Below are 17,989 nucleotides of genomic sequence, written 5' to 3'. Positions count from 1 at the left end.
TTTGATAGCTTTCTTCTCATTATCATTTTTGGTTAGAGAAAATGCCCTTTCCTGTAAGTGTGCTGGATAACTTAAGGGTTATCATACAACAATGGAAATAATAATAATGGCCATAACACAAACCCTTCTCCCCCCAGCCTTTCTAACAAGAAATATCTTGTTGATATTATTCCATTCTTATCCCAAAATGTAGTAGTGAAAAGGAACACAGAATTTTGGATCCATTTAATTGTTTAAGGTTTGACCCAATCAAGAGAAAAACTGAATTTAAGAAATTGCATTATTATTTTTTTCTTTAAAGATTTTGTTTATTTATTTATTTATACAAGCACTGGGTATAGTCAGAAGCACAGGGGTGTGAGAGAATTCACCAGAGCCAGAGCGGGGAACAGAACAGGCAGACTGATAAAGTACACTGCTGAGGGGAGCAGCAGGCGGCAGGAGAGGTCTGTTGCGCCCTGTGGGACCCTTGCCTGGCGGTTGGGGATCGAACCGGCACTGCAGAGGCTGTGGGCAGCTTCGCAACCCAGCACTCAACCGCTGAGCCACCGGGGAGGCCCTATGAAATTGCATTATTGTTTGATCAGGGAACCTTAAGAAAAGTTCACAGAACACATTTTCTGCCCCTGGAGACTGTGGAGGCCACAAGACAGGTATACGCAACTTGGGTTTGAAGAGGGCAGGTCAGCCTATATTTTATAGGCCAGATGCACACTTTTGGATGACTGCCTGAGTTCTAGAATAGAGGCAGAAAATTTTACAATTGAAATCATGTTAAGATATGACCAAATGATAATAGGGAGCTGCAAATCACATTTAGTAAATCCAGATTCATGTTGAGGTCTGAGAATCATTCCTTAACATGTGGGCAATTTTAAGAAGGCTGGACGTAGATGAGTTTCAGGTCTCCAGGAGGGGTTCAGGAGACCATGCTTTATAAAATTCTCCTTGGATAAAGAATGGTGGGCAGGGCCTGGTAATTGCTCATCTGTGTTGTCAATCAAAACAGCTTTAGAGGTATATTATGGTCCTGTAGTGTAAATTGGTCAATTTAATGGAAATTAAGGCTTTCTCCAAAGAAAAGATTTATTTCCCAGGTCTTTGTTTTGGGGAGCATTCCCCAGCAGAGTTCCCTCAGATTCTCCTTGTTAATGAGTAGGATTTACTTTGGCTCCATTTTCCTTCTAAAACACATAATTAAACCTGCTTTGGGATGCTGTGTGGCAAGCAGGAGGGATGATTACTTTTGTCTGCCTTTCAAAGACGCACCAAGGTTTCCTACTTTTGAAAACTAACAGTTTCTTTTCCAGAAGAATAGAAATGAGCACATCCCCAAGAAGTCTTTGTTGCCCTACTCTGCAATCACACTGCCATGAGTGGGAAACTAATAGCCAGGGGCAGGGAAGACAAAAGAAATCATACCATTGTAAGGATTGCAAGGGACCAGGGTAGAGCAAAGCCAGTCCAGATACCATCTCCATTTTTAATTCTATTTCTCAACAACTCTTGTCCGTTTCTGACCATAAACCTCTTCTCCCTCCCCCACCAACCACACTCACTCACGTGTATACACACACCACACCTCAACTGGAGTGTGGATGAACTTTTATTTATCCAAAGGAGTCAGTGTGCGGAGCAATATGTTTCACTCTGCAGTTGGGATTCACCAGAACTTGTATCCATGATGGCAGGGTAACTCTTGACTAGGAATCTATAGCATGAAGAAGTAATTCTTTTTTAAAAAAAATTTATTTATTTATGCATACAAGAACTGGGGTGTAGGCCAGAGGTGCAGGGGGTGAGAGGATTCACCAGAGACAAAATGCAGAGCAGAACAGGTAGATCTACTGAAATACACTGCTGAGGGGAGCAGCAGGTGAGACAGGAGAGGTCTGCTGTGCCATGTGTGTCACCTCCCTCCTAGGGATCAAACTCATGCCATAGCAGTGAGCGCATGATAGTGCTGAGACTTAATCCCTATGCTACCAGGGAGGCCCCTGAAGAAGTAATTCTTAAACTTTGTCAAGGATTTTTTGTGCAACACAGATACTGGGTCCCATCCCAGTTCTTGATTCAGTGGATTAGAGATGCCTGAGAATGTGCATTTCTACAAGCTTCCAGGAAATGCTGATGTTGCTGGCCTGGAAACCATATTTGTGTTGCACCGGAAGAGGGCATTTCTAGGCCCATTTTTCCATTGCCTTTTCAAAAGGCACAAAAAGGGATTTTTTTATAAGTTGCCTTCCTAGGCACAAGCTCTCCTTTTATGATCATTAGCTGCTACTTTAGAAGTCCAAACAGTGGTAAAACAAAGAAGTTCCTGCTCCCCATACCAAATTTAAACAGAGCATGTCTCAGATTACTGTGAATACTGTTTCCTATCCAAGCACCTGCAGAGGGCGGCATTTACATTGTATTCTTTGTGAATGGAGATTTCCCCTCCCACCCCCCCCCCCCCACAAGCTGTGCAAACTTGCAGCCTGTTGCTGAAGGAAAATGAATGGTTATAGGTAGAACCATTGTTGCTCTGCACAGCAGAGTATGTCAAGGTAGAATTTGAAGAGTATTCATCCTCAGATTTGGAAAGTCTTCATACGTATGTGACTTTCATGACTTATACAACCTGTGGGATAAGTAAAGACATTATCTTTATTCTTCAGAGGACAAATACTGATGCAGAATGGTTAAGTGACTGCCCTAAGGTCACACAGTCACACGTAATATTAACTAAAAGGTCCTCCCTAAATATATAATAAATGTATTTATACTATAAGATAAATAATAAAAGTATTTTAGAAACACTAATTCATTTTGGTGTTTGATATCAATCAGCCATAGTGGGCCACATATGACCACAACTTCATAATCCAAGAAAGAGAAACATTACAGTTTTCTCTGATATGTTAACACTGTGGATACCAGAAAATGGAAATAAGTTCATAGATTTTATAACATTTCCCATTGCTGATTAGGGACACCTTCTTAGAAATAGATATTTAGAATGTTGTAAATCTGTGACCCCTTCCAAAATAATTTGAACATAGTTTAGAGACTTGAGTTTTCATCTGATGAAAGTCAATTGAGATTGTTGTAATTGTTCCAAAGAAATAAATCTACTTATATTTGTGGTTACAGTATCAAGTTACCAAACATGATAATAATTATCCTAAAACTCATTAAGGAAAAAAAAATCCATCACTGTCCTATTTTGTTTCCTTGAATGGCTCATTATGTTCAGAATAGAGCAAAACACATCAACATTTTATACGGCGTACCTTTGGATATAGTTGATTGCTTGCTATAAAAGGATTTGAATCAAAGCCAATTTGCCATTCACAACCAAGGGGACTCTAGGGACTTTGCAGAAAAGCTCTTTGTTCAAGTGAATTCACACAAAATAATGTTCAAAGTTGTTGCTTTATATTCTTTCATTGCGTTTGTCCATCAAATGTCAATGGTTGTGTCTTTCAACCAGCTCAGGGTTTAGACAGGTGGAAATGAAACAGGATGCTGAAGACACCTAAAAATGCTTTAACTGAACTCAAATTAAGAACTAAACTTTGTGGTTTCTTTTCATTATTATTTTAAAATTGGTAACACATACATATGGTAAAAACATTCAGATAATACCAACAGAATGTGTAGTGAGTGGTGACTTTCCCTCTGACCAGTTTCTGCATCTCCCAGTCCCATACTTAAGGAAATTATTGTTACTGGTTTCTTGAGTATTTGTCAGAGATCATCCATGCACGTTCAGGTGCTGTGTTTATAATGTCTCCCATACTTCCAGACAGGAAAATAGCAAAACCACTATGTTAGTGCTAATGTTTTAGATTATCCAGTTCCCTGTTTGTCTGAATTTGTGACAACCTGTCTCAAGCACAGAATTCATATTTAGAAGACTAGGTCATAATTTTATAAATGACTTAATTGTGTTGGGAGGATTTTGAAAGTTTCAGAGAGCCCTACTTATGGTTATTTAGAAATAAATTCAGCAGCTAGAAGTTAAGTGGGGAGAAGAGAGTGGAAAAAACTTTTGACGTGGAATTTTATTGAAGTGTAATAGCTCCAGAACTTTGTCTAGCCTGTTTACGGCATTTGAACTTTTTTTTTTTGAGACCACATTTGACCAGGGTTACTTCTAGATAACACTATGAAATAGGCGGTTAGAATCATTATGTAACAATCAAAGGAAATACAATTCCAGCTCCAGAACTTACTAGCTTTGTAGCTTTGGGCAATTTGTCTTTCCAGAGTCTCAGTAGCAATAAACTAAGGAGAATAGTACATAGCTCATAGAATTAGAGTATAAATGAGCACACGACAAATGTAGCTGTTATTGATTCACTATAATCACAATAAAAATATTGATGGCATTCTTCAAGTAACTGGAACAAAACATATGAAATTCATATGGAATCACAATAGCCATAGCAATCCTGACAAAAAAAGAAAAATGGCAGGGCTGTTCTTCCAGACTTCAAACTTTATTATAAAGCCATAGTAATTAAAACAGCCTGGTACTGGAACTAAAGCAGAAACAGAGAGCAATGGAATGGAATTGAGAACTCAGAAATAAATCCACATCTACATGGACAGTTAATCTATGACCAGGGAGCCAACAACATACACTGGCACAAGGATAGGCGCGTCAATAAATGGTGATGGGAAAATTGGACAGCTCATACAAAAAGAATGAAACTAGACCACTGTCTCATACCATACACAAAAATCAGTTCAAAATGGATGAAAGAGTTGGATGTAGACTTGAAACTGTAAAATATATTAAAAAAAAATGCAAAACGCTACATGACATAAGCTTCAGTGATATCTTTAGAGATGCATCCCCAACAGCAAGACAAACAAATGAGAACATAAACACATGGGACTACATTAAACTAAAAAGTTTCTGCACAGCAAAAGAAACCATAACTCAACAGAAAGACACTCAATTGAATAGGAGAAAATAGTTGTATACCGTATATCTGACAAGGGACTGATGTCAAAGATTCACAAAGAGCACCTACAACTCAACAACAACAGCAAAACAAACAAATAACCCAATCGAAAAATGAGCAGAAGAGCTAAATAGGCACTTCTTCAAAGAAGATGTACAGATGGCCAACAGGCACATGAAAATTGTTCATCACTTATGAGGGAAATGCAAATCAAGACCACAATGACAAACCACACCTGTAAGAATGACCCATACTTAAAAGACCAGAAGCAACAAGTGCTGTCAAGTATGTGGAGGCCTCCCTGGTGGGACCTAAGGGTTAAGTCTCAGTGCTGTCATAGCTAAGGCCTGAGTTTGATCCCCAGCCAGGGAGCTAACCCACATATGGCGCAGCAGACTGCTCCTGTCTTGCCCGCTGCTCCCCTTAGCAGTGTATTTTAGTCAGTCTGCCTGTTCTGCTCCCTACACTGTCTCTGGTGAATCCTCTAACCACCCCCCCTGCCCTGGCCTGTATCCCTGTTCTTCTATGCAAAAAAAAAAAAAGAGAAAATATGGAGAAAAGATAACTCACCTGCACTGCTGATGAGAATGCAGATTAATCCAGCCTTTCATCTTAATAAAAAGATGAGTAATGAATCTGCTATATAATCAAGTAGTTCCACTCTTAGGCATCTATCTGAAACATTCAAAAACACTAATTTGAAAGGAAACTTGTTCTCCCATGTTTATTGCAGCACTTTTTACAGTAGCCAAAGTATCCAAAAACAGATGAGTGGATCAAGAAGATGTGGTGCAGATACACAATGGAATATTAGTCAACAATCAGAAAATAAACTCATACTATTTACAGCAATGTGGATGAAGCTGGAAGGGATAACACTTAATGAAATAAGTCAGAAGGAGGAAGATAAATACCAGACTGTGTCACTAATATGTGGAATATAGAAAAACCAAACTAAGTGTCAAGTAAAGGCAAGATCAAAACTAACCCTTAAAAGCTGACTATAGAAGTGAAACATCCAAAGGAGGGGTGAGGTGGGGGAGGGGTAAGAACAAAAAGGAAAGGAAGCCAATGGACTATGATGGGGGTGCTTTGGGTGATTTGGTGGTGGGTGCAATATGGTGGTGATACCTTATGTTACCTCAATTTAAAAAAAAAATTTAAAAACAACAGAAAACCAAACATAGCTGTTTCCAGTGTTCCTTGATGGTCATCTATGTTTAAGAGATAGTTGAGATATGTTAAATATATTTGTATTGTCATTTGCTTGTCAATTCTGTATGAAATCATAAATATGAAAGTGGTTTGAAACTATAAAGGGGCTACCTAAATGTAAAGTATTTTTATTTTATCTTAGTCTTAATAAACTTACAATGTTTTCTTATCTATTAGCCTGATTGAAATCATGATTATTATCTTTAATGAGAAGATAGTCATTATGAGTTCTCTTCTTGTCCTTGTCACCCAGTGAAACTGACACATTCTCTATTTCAGATAGATGCGCTAGAGACTAGACATTCTAATACATGGCATACCGAGCTTCTGCTCATAGTGGGCAGAGTATTTATGGGAGCCCCTGACTTTCCTGGGGTCATAGGGCCATTTGTATATGTCAGAATGTCCCATCCAGCATGTGATTTTCATGTGAAAAGACTTAGGTAACATTTTGTTTTCCATTGCTCTGAGGATAAAGTGATCTTCTATTCCTGCTACTGTAGCTTTAATTGTAATACATTTATGTATTTTTTCCAGGCGTCTAACCCTGGGCAATTTGAAAATGACAGTGATGCATTATGGCAGCGAGGACAAGTTCCAGAATCTGTTGTCTGTCATGGTCGAGTGGGAATAAACACAGATGCCCCGGACGAAGCCCTGGTTGTCTGTGGCAATATGAAAGTGATGGGGACCATCATGCATCCCTCTGACAGCCGGGCAAAGCAGAATATCCAAGAGGTGAGCACAGGGCAGGCCTCTGGCACCTCCTTTGACACTTAAGCAGGTGGGTGGGGTGCTCCTGGCCTCTGACATTCCCCACATAGGGCATTTCCGCACGTTGCCTATTGGGGTGAGACAAACACATTGCTTGACAACCACGGCTGTTGGAACTGCTAGGCTCCTCTGCTGAGAGTCTGCATCAGCAACTACCAGGAGAATGGATTTACCTGACAGGAACAGTGGCCACTGACAGCACAGCACCACTGCACAAGTAGGCCATCCCTGAGTTATTTTCCACAGGCCATTGCCCTTCCTTCTATGCATTGTCAACTGCTGGAGCTTGCCATTTTCCTTTCCTCCAAATTTCCACCTCCCTGTTTCTCTTCTGAGCACTGTCAGTCCAGTTTCTGCAAGTATTTCTTTTCGTCCTCTCCAGTCTTACTTGGTCAATCCCGCGGCCCAAGGTACAGAGTCAAGTCCGTCTTTTCTATGGAGAGGCAGTCACCTAATTTCTGATTTCCACTAGAAAATCAGAGCTCCCCCATTTTGGGGTCTCCCCAGTAACCTGACCTTGGATAAAATGTTTAAACCTGCTGGAACTCAGTGTCCTCATCTATTTAGATGGAAAGGATGCCTCCTTACTGACCCCTCTCTATATTTTTAACCCATTGAGACAAGTTCTGAGTGCCTTGGAAAGTTACAGTTTATGAAGACCTTGAATATTAGGATTAAATATGCCAGTTTCTTCATCAGGCCATTCTTGACTTCAGCCATTTCACCATTTAATTCCATTTTCCATTTGTTACCTCTGCTACTACCTCCCTCCTCATTCACATCGCTTCTCTCATAAGCATTTTTGAAATGGTGACAGAATCATGTTTTTAAACCTGCTTTGCACTCCCTTCTGAATTCTTTTTTGGTGAACAGGAGACTTAATCTGTTAATACTTGGCCATTCTTCCAGACTGCATTCCTTTCCCAGTGCAAATCTGCCACTGGTTTTTCTAAACTGGCCAAGGAATGTCCTCTTTTGCTGAAAGGATTTCAAAGAATGGTTGTAACTGTTATACTGACTTTTATACTGATTTTGAAACTGCACTTCATGTTAGAAGAGCTGTGACCTACTGCACTAGTCGGGTGGGAACTCTTAGGGGGAGAAAGTTCTCACATACATTTCCAGATAGTGGTCATAGATATCGTGCATTTGCCTTTTAGAGAGATAAAATGTCTGCTTTTCAGATCACACCAACTCACTCTGCAAGTCCATGCCAGGTCTTATCTAAATGTAGACAGAAGAGGAAGAGTAGGAAAGTCCTCCACAGCCCTTCCTGCTGCCACCCGGCTCTTCCAAGAACCTTGTTCATTCATTTCTTCAAACTGTGCTCCTTGGTTTGAAGAAATTATATGGTCTTAAAATAAAAAGCTACCCCAGCACTCTCCAAATCCCTTCCAGGAAGCCTTCTCCATTTTAAAGCCAGCCCTGGCTTTCTGGGTGAAATTCCTATGCCCCCTACCTACACAGAGCATGGTAGAATTAAGAGAATAGTAGCCTCTGCTTAGAATACTTGCATTTTAATGGTGATTCTGGCAAGTTCTGGTCCAGGAACTTTGGCTCAAAGACATTATATATCTTCTATAAACAGGGAACACTCATATTCATTTTAGCATTTATTTAAGTGTTCATTTACTCAAGATGTTTTCTGAGCTCATGCATGTGGAGCATTTTTTATTTTAGTGGAACAGGGCTAGGCAAATATTTCTTATTTACTTGTAAAATGTAAATTATAATTTTAATGTAAATCACTTTTTAAATTATTTCATAACAATATAGTTGTTCTTAACGGGCCTATTCACAGCTATGAAATATTTTTTTCTAGTCCTTATCTGTCCTATTCTTTTTTTTTTTTTTAAAGATTTATTTATTTATTTATACAAGCACTGGGTACAGTCAGAAGCGTGGGAGGGTGAGAGAATTTAACAGAGCCAGAGCGGAGAGCAGAACAGGCAGACTGACGAAACACACTGCTGAGGGGAGCAGCAGGTGAGACAGGAGAGGTCTGCATGCCATGTGGGACCCTTGCGGCGGCCGGGGTATTGAACGGGTGCTGCAGAGGCTGTGGGCAGATTTGCAGCCCAGCACTCAACCGCTGTGTCACTGGGGAGGCCACTTATCTGTCCTATTCATCATCTTATTTAAATGATGTCTTATTCAATGTCCACCATGTGCTATTCAAATCTTATCTGTTCAATTCATCATCCATTATAGACGAGAGATGATAGCGATGATGGTGCTGACAGATGTGTGGACTCATTCTTACCTGTCCCTATCTCAGTTTTTCCAACTTTTAAAAGAGAGACATTCTCCCAAACATGCTGGGAAGGGAACCTGGACCCCATTATATATAGGACTGAGGGCAATATCTCATTCTTTAAGGATGCATGGTGCTTAAAAAAAAAAAAAAAGGCCCAAATAGAATTGTTTATGCCAATTTCACCAAGACTTAATGTCCAACCTTATTATAGTTTCAGACTCTCATCAAAGTAGAATTTTAAACCAGTCAGTATGGAGTTTCCTGGTCAGTGCTGGTGAGGTCATCAGCAAAAGAAGAATAAGAACCCCCTTGCTTTCCTTTAAGGAAAGGTGACTTTGCCTATAATAAACTTTTTTTTCTTTTGCTAATAACCTGTCTGACTCTTCTGTCTATAAAAAAAACCCCACCCATTTTTCTATAACTGCTCATAGGATCTTTACACTTGCTAAATGGGATGCTGCCCAAATCTTGAATTGTTGAATAGAGACAAGAAGATCTTCAAATTTACTTGGAAGAATTTTGGTTTTTGACAGTGGTAGCCAGAGCTGGCTTCTGGATGAGTTGTCGCCAGATATAGTAGCCAAACATGGTGCCCAATATGTGGGTGATGGGGAAAACGAAACAGGTGGCTGTCTTGCCCTGGCTGTGTCCTTTCACTCCAGGCTGTCTTGGTTGCTTTGTGGATATTAAGTGCACGAGCACGCTGCCTGCAGAGGCTTGCTGGAGATCTCTAGTGCTCATCTGGACGCACATCCAAGACAGAGGAGATAGAGCAGATATGACTGAAACCTGTGAAACTGAAGCCCTAGGGAAATGAGGTCAGCCTAAGTAGGAGCAGCTTAACTCACCCAGATAGCAGCGTCTTGTTCACTAAAGTGACTATGCTGGAAAGGGAGTGTGCCTCTTGTAGTGGAAACTGAGCATGGAAAGGATATGCTGAAAACCAATGGGGTGGGAAGAAAGTCAGTGGCAATGCAAAAAAAAAAAAAAAAAAGAAAAAGAAAATGAGGAAGTTGAAAGTTGAATGCATCAGTCAAATTCTGGGGTGAAGGCTGAAAACAAGACAGCAAAGGACTTAAAAATAAAAGCCAGAAAAGAAATCAGGTGAGATGCAACGCCCAAAGATTGTTTTGTTTTTATCCGAGCTGAACCATCAGTGTGCTAGGTAGAGACAAAAGTGTGAAAAGCTTGAGATAGTCAGACATGCAAAGTCTCCTCTCAGGACCCTGAGACCAAGGGTGGAGTTCCTCAGCGAAGGGTGAACCAGTGTAACTTAAGCTGCTCCTGATGAGAGACCCAGAGTCCCAGGGCTCTGGGCCAGAGAGTGGATTAAAAAGATCTCCCTCCCTGAATAAACTGGAGCCCATGGGCTGAAATGTCTTCCCTGCAGTGCAGTGCTTGAGTTCATGAAATAAAAACCTTGGGTATGATGGGGCACCGCTGTGATGGCCATTTGCATTTACAAACTTTGCAAAACTGCTGTGGGCAAGATCATATCAGGCACCCAAATCCTGTTTCTAGCTTTTTACTAAACACATTGGTGAGCAAAGCATGACATTAAGTGCTGACTTGTGTAGATCCTGGAGGAGAATTCCAAGAAGGCACAACCCTTGCCTCAAGGGTTTTTCCTAGGCCAAGTGTACACATAGGGAACATGCAAAACAGGTAGGTTATATTTGTCTTTGGAATGTCTACAGACTAGAATTAGAAACCAGAAGAGCATTTTCTTAGGGAAATATGATTATATAAAGTGTTTAGATCCCCAAGCCAACTCTTAAAATATTCTTTGGCCAAAAAGCTGTCTGAAATACAATGGTAATAGTGCTATAGAACCTAATTACTATGCCTACCAATATGTCTTCAGGGGAAATGCATCTGTCTTAGTCACCAGGACTCATTCTGTCTCTGTAACCTGGACAGCCTCAGTGAGGGCACCCTCCTCTGCTTTCCATTTGCAGCAAAGGCACTGATACTGCCTCCCTTTGGTTGCTAGTGTGGTTCATGTCAAGACTGAGGGGATAATAGGCAGCCGGTAAACATGGGACTCCCAGGAGGAGGGAATGGGGTGGGCCGGGCTAGTGCAGGGCAGTCCAGCTGGCTCCTGATTGACCCCATCTGTAATCCTGTTAGTGCCAGGGATTGTTCTGTGGTATCATTTTCCCTGTCTTCCCGCACCTCTTTTTCCCTCTCCAAAGTAAATATTGCAAAGACGCAGTTCTTCACCCCCCAAGACAGAAAGGGTTCCCTCATTTTTCGTTCCTCCTCCTCTTCATTGACCCTTTTGGGTGCCAACTCTTACCTGGCAAAGTGTCTAAAAAGAACTGTCACTGGGGCAGAACCTTTCTCAATGGTTTTAGGTCCAGCCACCTACTGCCACAAATTAAAAAAAAAGTCTTTGGTGCAGAAAAAAGAAACTATTTTAACTAACAGGTTAAAACAGGTAGAGCATGAGGGAGAGCTACCCAGGTAGAGGGAGTGGGGGGAAGGTTCAGTTACCGGTTGATGTCATGGGGTGGAGTTGCAGCTACAGGAGCCAGTAGTGTGTGGCAGAGGTCTGTACTGCTGAGGTTGGGATCCCCCTTTGGAGGGCGTGGCAAAGGTCTCCTCCTGTTTTGCAGGAGGATGGCTGTCTTCCACAGCAGCTCTGAGGAAAAAGAGAGTGAGCCCATGTGCATTGCTTCCTATTAAAGTCTGCCTGCTTCCTCAAAGCCCCCTGCTCAGGATGTCCGGGGGGGCTGTTCAGGCTCTGACCCTGGGAGGGCATCATCCTGTCTGGCTTGAGCAGTGTCCAGAAGTCAGGGGGCAACGTTTGGTCCCTGGTCTCCACTGCTCCAACTCAATCAGTATATGCTATATGCTTTGTTCTGAGATGAATGAAACCTAAGTCTTACCTTGAGAAATGAAACTTTTGTTAAAATTTAATCTTCAAATAAGAAGTACTCATTGACTCTCCAGTACCTAAGATAACAACGAACGAGTCATAGCTACTCAACAAATATTGGTTAAATGAATGAAGGCGCTTACAGTGATAGATGGCTGGGCAGAGCAAAGTGAAATTGTGACTATTCCTTCCTAGCATGACCTGCAAAGACCTCTCCATTTGGGTCTTAGTCTTTATGTCTAGTAATGCCAAACTCTGCCTCTGCTGTGCAGACATTCAAGGGGTTTGCTGCCTTGGGACTTGGCTTATGGTGTTCCTTCTACCTGGTATCCCTGTCTTAGTATCACTCTTTCCTACTCCACCCATATCTTTCCCTTATTCCTAGCTTCACGTTCTTATTTTATTTAACAAATTAGTTGAGCATCTACTATATGCAAGGACTCTTGCTACAAACTGGTGATCTGGTGATAAACAGAAAACCATGGCCTCAAGTTTTTTCTCATTTTCATGAGTGTATATTCTATGGGAGAAGACGGATAAAAAAGACAACATAACCAGTCTGGTGATAACTTTGGTTAGCACTATGAAGGAAAAGAACAAGTGCCATTAGCACATAAGGCAGAGGGACCCTTTCTATCTTGGAGGTCAAGACTGCATCTGTGGTGAAGCAATGTTTACACTGGAGAAGAAAGGGAAGAGGGAATGAAGAGCTTTTAAGGCAGGGAAAATGCCTTGAGCAAAGCTCCCAATGTGAAAGTTGCAGAACATGTTTGAGAACTGAAATGAGCCAAGGTGTCAGTTGGGCTTTCCCATGCTAGGCCGCCTTTCTTCATGCTCCCCTAAGAACACTGCAGGTACCTCCCTGGAGCTGCCATGCTGCTCTATTCACATCCATCATCGTGTTTCCCAATCATAATATCACTTGTGATGAGTCTGCCTTCCTGTCCAAACCACAGATTTTTATTTTATTTTTTTAAAGATTTATTTCTTTATGCATACGAGAGCTGGGGTAGATGCGGCCAGAGATGCGGGGGGTGAGAGGATTCACCAGAGACAGAGTGGGGAGTAGAAAAGGCAGACTGAATAAAATACACTGCTGAGGGGAGCAGTGGGCGAGACAGGAGAGGTCTGCTGCGCCATGTGGGCAGCTCCCTGGCTGGCCAGGGATCGAACTCTGTGCTGCAGAGGCTGCGGATTAGCTTCACAGTGCTGTCCTTTACCCCTTGTGCCACCAGGGAGGCCCTATCACCAATTTATTTAAATAGATCAAATTAAAGGGGGATTCTTTGAACCAAACACTTTTAGCCTTATGAAAAATTTACTATATTATCTTTGTTATTGTCATTTTACTCTGTTATCATTTTGGGGTCTGGTGACATTGTTTTCAAGGAATTTGCAGCACAGCTGAGAGCGTCTTAAACTGTCAGAGCCGTGAGCTCAGAGGAGGACACCATCACTGACAGGGGGGTTGGGCAGACCACCCATGGGAGGGGCAACACTTCATCTTGAAGCATCCAGGGGTGGGCAACGTGAGCTTGCGGTCTCCCACTTGAAGGAATTTTCTTCAGCAAAGTGTCCAAAAAGGTTGTTTCTTGAATTCAGCATTGCATTTTCAATTAATCAATACAAGATTGGCTTATTTTTGTGTGCATTTTACACTGCGCTTGCCCTCCTGAGCAGCTCATTGCTTCTCTCCACAGCGAGTAACCTCCTTCCTTGGGAGAATTTACCTCAGAGGGCAGCGGTAAGGCAGGAGCTGTAAAAGAGGGAGATTTCACCCTATAATTTAGACAAATCCTTGGCTATTTATTTAGTCAGTGGTTGGAAGTCACTGACATGAACCTTAAGACTTCAGCTCCTCTGAAGAGACATAACTTTCTCTTAAAATAGTTTGGCAGGAGAAAAGGACAGTCCCGCTGCCAGCATTCCTCATCGCTCTGGGTCACTCTGGGCACGGATTTGAAGAGCAAGTATCTGAGCAGGTGAAATTTGTTTTTCTTTAATTTAATTAGGTTGACACAAATGAGCAGCTGAAAAGAATAGCACAAATGAGGATCGTTGAATATGACTACAAACCTGAATTTGCATCTGCAATGGGAATAAACGCGGCGCATCAAACAGGTACACACACAAATTCCCTTTTAAATTCTGGGTTGTCAACTATTAAAATTTTGATTCCCACTGGATGGGCAGGTTGTATGTTATGGCATTTGACAGCAAACTGTTGGTTCAACTCATCCTCTGCAAAACTCATATCACTAGAACAGGAAAGGTTAAAGAAATTTCTGGGTTGTCTTTATTCAGCACTCCCACCCAACATGCCTGCATCCCAAGGTCCTGGTGGAGTGTTGTTTTTTTTTTTTTTTTTTTTAATGTACATTCTTTTCACTGGCGTCCTCTTGCTCATAGGATGAGGGCTCAATTACAGAAGTAGGGGCACTGGGCAACTCTGGGTTGGAGAAGGGGGCAGCATAGGTGGGTTGAGGTTGGAGAAGGAACTAGAAAAGTAGTTTTATGCTGCAATCCAGGAACTCTAAAAATGAAGGACTGTTATTGGAATAGCCCTGGGTTGTGTTGCTATCTGTCACTATGGAAAGCTAATGAGCAGAGACAGGAAATGAATCTATAAGCCTTTTTAATTTTTAGATCACTAGCTGTTGATCTGAGAGAACGGTGGGCCTAGCACCCTAAACAGACTTTTCTGTCATCTCCTCTTGAGCTGGCATTTTTACGCGTGAAACAACGACAGTTACAAGCAAACAACACATCACAATTGATATTTCTAGTATTCATCGTGTTCAGCCTGCAGAACTTGCTATCAGCCTCCAGGTTATCTTGACCCTGATACAGCCTCAGTTGTCAATGTCCAGCACTCCTCTGGGCATCATCAGGACAGAAATCTCAGTTTAAAACAAGAGTTTTAGTTTAAAGAAAGCAGATCGTTAGTCATCTAGTGTGTACGAGCAGCCTGTGCTGGGTGTGTATGTGTAGATTCCTCTGCTAGATATGGCGCCTTCCCTTCCTCCCGACCCCTATCATTTCACCACTGTTATAATCCTTATATCTATAAGGCTTCTTTAAGATTAAAGAAACTTAGACGGGAAGAGAGTGTCTCTCTTCAAAGCAGAAGAGATATTGCTGTATCAGGACCATCTAAAGGACAATGTCTTCCTGCTGGAAGAGATAGGAAACCATGTCCTACCTCTGCATATGTGTTCAGGGACTTCAAGGCACTTACTCGTATTCCTTCCAAAATCTGGCTCAGAGTCTCAAAGAAATGTAGAGAAAGGAACACTCTCACTTTAAATCCTATAGTGTTTCTTGACTCACAATTCCTTTGCTTCAAATGCATCGCAGATCAAAGCAAAAGCTGAGGAGGGATAAGCATCTATCTGCAAAGACATCCTGTGTGGCTGGCGGTGTTCCGTTCTTATGTAAGCGTGTGAGAGGATTTTCTCCAGAAAGGCCTTTTCCTGATTAAACCTGTTGGAGTGTTTTGTATCTAGGGATGATTGCCCAGGAGGTGCAAGAGATCCTGCCCAGAGCCATAAGAGAAGTTGGCGATGTCACCTGTGAAAACGGAGAGACATTGGAGAACTTCCTCATGGTCGATAAGGTAGTCACTGAACAGCTATCACTCTAGCTAGCACTCACCAGAGATGCCGCTGCCACTGTAACCCCACTGCGAACCAAGAGCATCATGATGCACTGAGACATCCAGCCAGGAAGCGGGACCCCAAGGGAGTTCCTCACTGAGCAGTGGAGTATGTTGGTATTGTTGTAGAGCAACCTCGATACAAAACGAGGTGCCTGACTGTGGGTCCTCACCCGCGCGCTTAAAAGGACTTATCAATGCTCTACTGCAGGCACACGTGAAAGGTTAATAAAAGGTTTATTTACAAGGGAAGGGGAAATGAGGAAATGTACAGCTCTGGGAGAAAAGTGGGAGACAAAGTTTTAAATGAGCCCTACCCGATCCGCCGATCAGGAATCCCAAAATGGCGCTCTCAGAGTTGGCCGCCAGCCAGGAGCGGTGAAGCCAGGAGGCGAGCGATTGTGAGCCAGAGAGAGAGACCCCAAGGCCCACGTGTTTGGTTTTTTTTATATCCAACCTGGCTGCCCAACTCCACCCTCAGGTCCCAGCCACCCTCCCTTGGTGGTGATGGGATTTGTCTTTCCCAATGTCTTGATGGCTTTAGTCTGGAGTGGGGGTGGGTCCACAAAGCCTGTATGGGATTAACTCAGGACATGATTTCCCCCTAACAGTATCAATGATCCCACAGGGGTCATCAATAGCAAAAAGAAGTTCCAAAAGGGAAAAAGCAAAGGAACATGCATTTGCTGTTAATGCAGGAGAGAAACTGGCCTGGGGAAAATCTACTTAGCTGAGTGCCTTAAATTAAGGACCAGCTATCCTGAAGAATAGTGACAACACCCTTTGATTATGCTTTGTCTTAAAAAAAAATGGAACTAAAACTTAAGAATAGATCAAGTTTCACATACTATCATTTATGTTACCAATGCGCTCCTTCTACAAATTATTAAACATTCAAGTGTTGATTTTTCAGAGCAGCTTTTCGACAAGTTGTATATTTGACTTTCACAGCACAGTCATACAGTGGGTCACATTTACAAAGATATTCACCAGACTTTTTATTTTCCCCAAGGACCTGTCTTCATTCTTTGATATTCAAATCATTCTCTTTTGAAGGACTGTCATCAGCCTTCTAGATGATCACCCCTTTGCGTGTTGGTGGGGCTAAGCCTGCCATTTCTTCTGATGCTGTGTGTGTGCTTTGAGTCATTCTGACACCACATTTATTAATTCTGTGAAATCCTGCGAAGTCCCTTTACTGCTGATTTGCTTTATGTTGTGTTATTATATTTGATACTAAAAGGGAAGAGTGACTGACTTGGGGTTTGTAGTAATAGGAAGGGATGTTTGAGTGGAGACTAATTTGTAGCTTGTCAGTTCTTGGGGACAGTATTTCTTGAACTTCAAAGTGGACATGATTCACTGGGGATCTTATTAAAGTGCAGATTCTATTTAGACAAGGATGGGTAAGAGCAGAGACCCTACTTTCTAAGCAGTCTTCATGTCATTCCATGTTGTCAGCCCCAATGGTCAGCAAAGCATAGGGAGAGCAGCAGGTAGAGGCACTTCTACTGTATCCACCTAAAAGCTCTCAGAAAACAAATACTCAGATTATGGGGTCTAAACAGTCTGCTTAGCCCTAAAGTTCCAGGGTCTGGTAGCAGAAGATGAGTTACCTTCTTCTAATTCCCAACCAAGTTTAGATGGAAGAGATTCTCTAGTTTCTCTCAGACCTAGGTTATCACTTCACTTGAGAGGTAGATCATGAGAAATTTATTTTTAATAATAAAGGGCATAATGAAGTTTTCCAGTAATTTGTTTAAAATATAAGTTTAGGTAGTGGTGTTTATGGATATCTCCAGTTTTTTCAATTTTTTTTGTATGCTCAAGCATTTTTGTAATAAAACAGTGGGAAATGAAGTCATTGTTCCTGCACCTAAAACTGCAATTTAAATAGTGTGTCAGCAGGTGGTGACCATGCTTTGAAAATCAGATACATCTATTTATTCAACCTCTGGTTTAGGACCTGGAATTTCACACTGTATTTACCAAAATGGAACTTAGTTAAAATGGTGAATTTATGTCAAAGCTTTCAAAGAGAGTGTTTTAAGTAATTCTAAAGAAGTGAAGACTTGAAGTATGTGAGTCCCTTTCTGATTAATGCCAATTTTTTGTTATCTGGGAAATCTGACTCCTTGGTCAGAAGCTTTCCTCCCCGTGGGAATGGACCACATTCCCCAAGCACAAGGTCCACTGAGCTCAGTCTCAGCTACTCAGTCTCTCACAGTGCCTTCCAGCTACTTAAAACT

The 17,989-nt window shown here is 41.7% G+C and overlaps 1 protein-coding gene across 1 annotated transcript in view; it reads left to right on the top strand.

Annotated features, from left to right (window-relative positions):
• MYRFL (myelin regulatory factor like) overlaps positions 1–17,989 on the top strand; it is a gene marked incomplete at both ends in the record, with an annotated part of 100,329 nt that overhangs the window by 56,945 nt on the left and 25,395 nt on the right. Inside the window, 3 exons of the mRNA XM_084255983.1 lie at positions 6,711–6,911; positions 14,098–14,206; positions 15,592–15,701. Coding sequence (XP_084112109.1) covers positions 6,711–6,911; positions 14,098–14,206; positions 15,592–15,701 — 420 coding nt within the window. The remainder of the gene's footprint in view (positions 1–6,710; positions 6,912–14,097; positions 14,207–15,591; positions 15,702–17,989) is intronic.

The sequence above is a fragment of the Talpa europaea genome, assembly GCF_964194135.1.
Source record: "Talpa europaea genome assembly, chromosome: 15".
NCBI lineage: Eukaryota > Metazoa > Chordata > Mammalia > Eulipotyphla > Talpidae > Talpa > Talpa europaea.
Note: the sequence above shows the minus strand (reverse complement) of the source record. Positions and strands in the feature narration are given on the sequence as shown.